This window comes from Leiobunum rupestre, chromosome 7 (assembly GCF_980474605.1).
Source record: "Leiobunum rupestre chromosome 7, qqLeiRupe1.1.hap1, whole genome shotgun sequence".
Lineage (NCBI taxonomy): Eukaryota > Metazoa > Arthropoda > Arachnida > Opiliones > Sclerosomatidae > Leiobunum > Leiobunum rupestre.
Window position 1 is genome coordinate 37870361 of NC_143390.1, and position 4840 is coordinate 37875200.

General features: G+C 39.0%; 1 protein-coding gene across 1 annotated transcript; it reads left to right on the top strand.

Moving 5' to 3' along the window:
• Positions 1-219: 219 nt before the first annotated feature.
• Positions 220-2608, top strand: Coq6 (ubiquinone biosynthesis protein COQ6, mitochondrial). The gene is made up of 12 exons (XM_090181379.1): positions 220-618; positions 678-815; positions 881-939; positions 998-1246; positions 1304-1411; positions 1478-1540; positions 1603-1710; positions 1784-1865; positions 1930-2050; positions 2112-2227; positions 2296-2462; positions 2535-2608. Exons 1-12 carry the CDS (start codon positions 399-401, stop codon positions 2562-2564), a joined length of 1461 nt encoding a protein of 486 aa, XP_090037505.1. The 5' UTR covers positions 220-398; the 3' UTR covers positions 2565-2608.
• The last annotated feature ends 2232 nt before the right edge of the window (positions 2609-4840 follow it).

The window sequence follows — 4840 nt, forward strand, 5'->3', positions numbered from 1 at the left end:
TGGCGCCATCCATTATTTTTGAAAAAAAAATATTTTTGCCGGAAAACGCATCTTATTTGAACGAACCATTGAGAGATAGACGGCGCCACGGGTAGAATGATAAAGTTTTCTCGACATTCGGGAGCAGACGGAAGTATTCTTATTTTTTAAAACTTGTTTCGCGAAATACTGAAATCCGACGTTTTGATTGGACCTCTAGATTAATATTCCCAACTCAATGGTTTTTGGCCATGTGACGTAACTAATCTAAAATTTTGGATCTTTGACCCTTAAAAAAATAACCAATCAAACGTTTATGTGCAAACGCAGCTTTACATACCCCATCGGCTACCCCACGAGGTTCAAATTCTAAAGTTTCCGTCTTACGTTTATTCGCGTTGTCACAATTCATAGGAAAAATGATCAGCCTTAAATTTACAAAATGCTTATGCACTTACACCAGAACTTATATGCCTAAAAATAAACTAGGCTTTGCTTCTAAACGGGCAATTTCTTCATCATTAGCTCCATCCTCTTCAATTTCATCAGATTGCAATGGAGAAAATGACACTGATACCATATACGACGTTGTTATTTCTGGTGGGGGTTTGGTTGGGTGTGCCATGGCTTGCGCTATTGGTAATATACCTAATTAAAATGTATATACTTACAAAACTTAGTAAAAATTTTATTTTTAGGGTCATCAGAGATTCTGAGCCAAAAAAAAGTTCTCCTATTAGAGGGTGGCCCCGTAATAGATATTAATGAAACTTTAAATGATAAATATAGCAACAGGGTAACTGCGTTAAACCCTGGAAGCTCCAAGTTTTTAAAAAGTATGAAATTGTTCTTTAAAGGACCCAAATAATTTCATTATACAGAAATATTCAATAAATTACAGGTATTGGTTGTTGGGATAGAATATGTGAAATACGTATGAAACCTGTAAAAAGATTGCAGGTATTTTAACACAGCAAATTATATTTTTCAAAGCTTAAAAAGTCTCTTTCCCCTTAAGGTGTGGGAATCTTGTTCCGCTTCCGCTATTTCATTTGATCATCCCTCACTACAGGAAGAAATTGCATTTATAGTTGAAAATCATGTCATACTACGAACTCTTGCAGAAAAATTAAATACAATGAAGGAAAAAATAAGCATTAATCACGGAACTAAAGCCATTCATTACGCTTTACCTAAAAGCACAAGCTCTCAATCTATAGTAAATTTAGATTTACAAAATGGCAAGAAAGTCAAAACAAAACTTCTGGTAACAACATTAAAAGTGTTACCCAAAGACCTTCCTAATTAGATTTTTCCTCTATAGATAGGCGCTGATGGTTATAATTCCTTGGTTAGAAAAACTATGAAATCCACTTACATATCTTGGAATTATAAACAACAAGCGATTGTTGCCACATTAAATTTTGCAGAAGTTAGCTATATTTAAAATATTTCAAGTTTTACAATATACTATATTTAAATTATTTTTGACCGAAAGCCTATTGAAAATAATGTAGCTTGGCAGAAGTTCTTACCAACAGGACCCATTGCAATTTTACCTGTAATAATACTTACTAAAAATAAGCAATTATTAATATCCTATCGTTAAGAGTGAAATATTAGTTAACAGATATGTCATCCTCATTGGTATGGACTGTAACTCCAACAATGGCTCAAAGTCTCATGTCAATGGATGATGATTCTTTTACCGACGCATTAAATTCATCACTGGTAACGAATGATTAAATATTTAAATACATCTTTCACTAGCTTTGACCAGTTTGCCTATAATTATAAATTCCAGTGGGTTGAAAAAGATCCTCATCCAATTGTTAAAAATGTTTCATCCTCGGTTGACAAATTTTTAAGTACATTATTTCCAAATTGTAAGCATTTTTGTACTTATGGAAAATAAGGGTATTAGTGATTAATTTAGTATTTATTTGAAAGCTGGATCCATAATTCAATTACCCCCCAGTATATTATCCATAGATAAAGGGTCTAGAGCAACGTTTCCATTGGGTTTGGGACACGCAACTAAATATGTTGGATCTCAAGTTGCATTGATTGGGTATTTAAATAGCTTATTAATCTATTTTCATATGTAATCAGCAGTTCTTCCTAATTTGTAGAGACGCTGCTCATAGAGTTCACCCTTTGGCAGGACTAGGAGTAAATCTTGGTTTTGGAGATGTGACAACTTTGGTTGATAAACTTGAGGAATCTGTCAACAATGGAAACGAAATTGGTAATTTTTTTGGAAAAAGGTGGTTATAATTTTTCTAGCTGTACATGATATTTCCGCGTACCCAAAAGGTCACCCAAGTGCCTTGTCTTCCTACGAAACAGAAAGGCAAAGACATAATGTTCCGGTGATGGCTGCGATAGATGGCTTAAACAAGTTGTACAGTAATGAATTTATACCAGCTGTGATATTACGAAGTGTTGGATTGCAGCTTACCAATATCTGTACTCCACTCAAGGTTGGTTTTGCCGCTTAAACTTCTCTCTTATTGCAATAACTCTTTATATTCTTTTTATTTTATTTTATTTAGAAACAAATTATAGCAATAGCATCTCGTTGAATATATTGTAGTGTTATATAATAAAATATTTACTTGTGAAAAAAATAATGAAAAATGTCTTATTGTGGGTAGTCTTAAAGGTTTTTTTATATTCTTAACCTTACATAGTGACTTACAAACAGAACCATTACCCATCCCCAAATAATAATACCAGTGCTAAATATTAAGTCATGATGTGTCTGATAATTGTTTTCTTGTAGAAATCATTAAAAAGATATATTTGCCATTGGAATTTGAATTTTATCCAAAAATATTAAAAATTTACGTAAAATGTCGGCCATATTGGAAAATGGCGTTGAAGCAAAGATGTTATGATTTTTCATTGGAATATGCCCCTAGCACCAAGAGCAGCCGGTTTAATCCCCGCTCGTGGAATTGGTGAAAACTCGGAGCATCTCCTTCCGCGTTGTGCAAGTTCGCTCCCACTGGTTAAAGGGGTTTTCCGCCGACTTCTTCGGTTTGCCCTTTCCATAAAAACTTGCGGAGGTTAACGGACGCGCCTTCAAAATCGACCGCCATTACCAGGGTGGGGTGCATTTGACCGAATGCCCATTTGGTCGACTTTTCAGTCGGCCAAATGAGCAGACCATATGGCCGACTACACTTTTAGCCGAAATTCGGGTTGGCCAAATGAGCAACCCATTTGACCGACTGCTCATTTGGCCGACTGCTCATTGGGCCAACTGCTCATTGGGCCGACTACTCATTGGGCCGATTGCTCATTGGGCCGACTGCTAATTTGACCGATAGGTCATTCGGTCAGATGAACGGCTCATTTGACCGACTGCTAATTTGACCGATAGCTCAGTCGGTCAGATGAACGGCTCATTTAACCGACGGTTATACTATAGCCTGTCCTATACTATGTCTTTAGTGTTAGGTTGACTTATAGAACGGGCAATGTATTCTAAGTATTGGCGACTGACGGCGCCGCGCACTCACTTCGCTCGAGCGCTGGGGGGCCCAGACCGGCGCCCCCCAGCCCCGTTCTTTATAACCAAGGTGGGCCCTCTAAAACGCGACCTAGAGGACAGTACCTAGCCAAACGCACCTAGTATCGATCAACCGCCAAATGAGCAGTCGGCCAAATGAGCAGTCGTTCAAATGAGCAGTCGGCCCAATGAGCAGTCGGCCCAATAAGCAGTCGGCGTAACGTGTATTTTGTGGTCGGCCAAATGAGAAGTTGGCCAAACTAATCTCTCCCCATTACCATACAGTCTACGGGGAGGGACCGGAGGGTGATGAAAAAACCGGTTTTGGGGGGATGAAAGTTCTGCGGTAGAGGACTTGCTCGTTGGTTGTCTGTACGATAATGGCGCCGCCCAGTAAACGTTTCTAAAAAGAGTGTATACAAAGTTATACAACATAAATCTTTCGGAAAGTGTCCATCTGGGCTAATGTTATTTGCTTGAAAGTTGAAACACACAGGCTACCACTGATTTTTACCTCTCCGAGGGGACTTTGTACCCTAGGAGGGGTTATACAACCACCGTGTCTGTCTGTCAGGCCTGCGAACGCGTTCGCATTTTCGGGATCACTGCGTACCCAGTTTCTTAGAATCAGGGAAAAGGTTTTTCCAAAAGCGCACTCTTTTTGTCATTGGGTGTAGTATAATTTTTTAATCGGCCGGGATTCGAACCCGAGCCCTCTTGCATGACAGGTGAGCGTTCTACCGCAGAACCACGTATACAGTTACGCTTCACTGAAAATTAAAAACTCTTCCGAGGAGAGGTATATTTTGGCTTGCCAACTTGTTCCAAATACGTTTCAGAAGAAATGATAGGCTCTTCCTAAAATTATTACGACGAGAAAATATGATTTTTATATTAGTTATTATCTTTTGAGCAGTGTAACTTTTACATTTCACATCGTCAGGCGGTAAATTTTAGACGTGATGCCCACTTTTAAATCCCCAGGGCCTGATGACCTTCATCCGCGATTACTTTCAGAGGGTTCAGCCATCTTAGCTTCCCCTCTATTAGCCATTTTCAATTCCTCTATTTCGTCTGGTCGTCTTCCACTTTTATGGAAGCGGGCTAATGTTACCGCGATCAAAAAACTTCCTCACTCCAACGCGGTTGACACTTTTAGGGGTATGAGTCTAACCTGTCTGCCGTGTAAGGAACTGGAGACCAGCGTACGCGATTCCTTGGTGGCGTTCCTTACTAGCCGATCTTTCTTCTCAAGAGACCAACATGGGTTTCTCTTAAGACGTTCGTGTTTTACGAACCTCCTCTCCACCCTTGAGGAAGTCACTACGTGCTTAGATTTAGGGC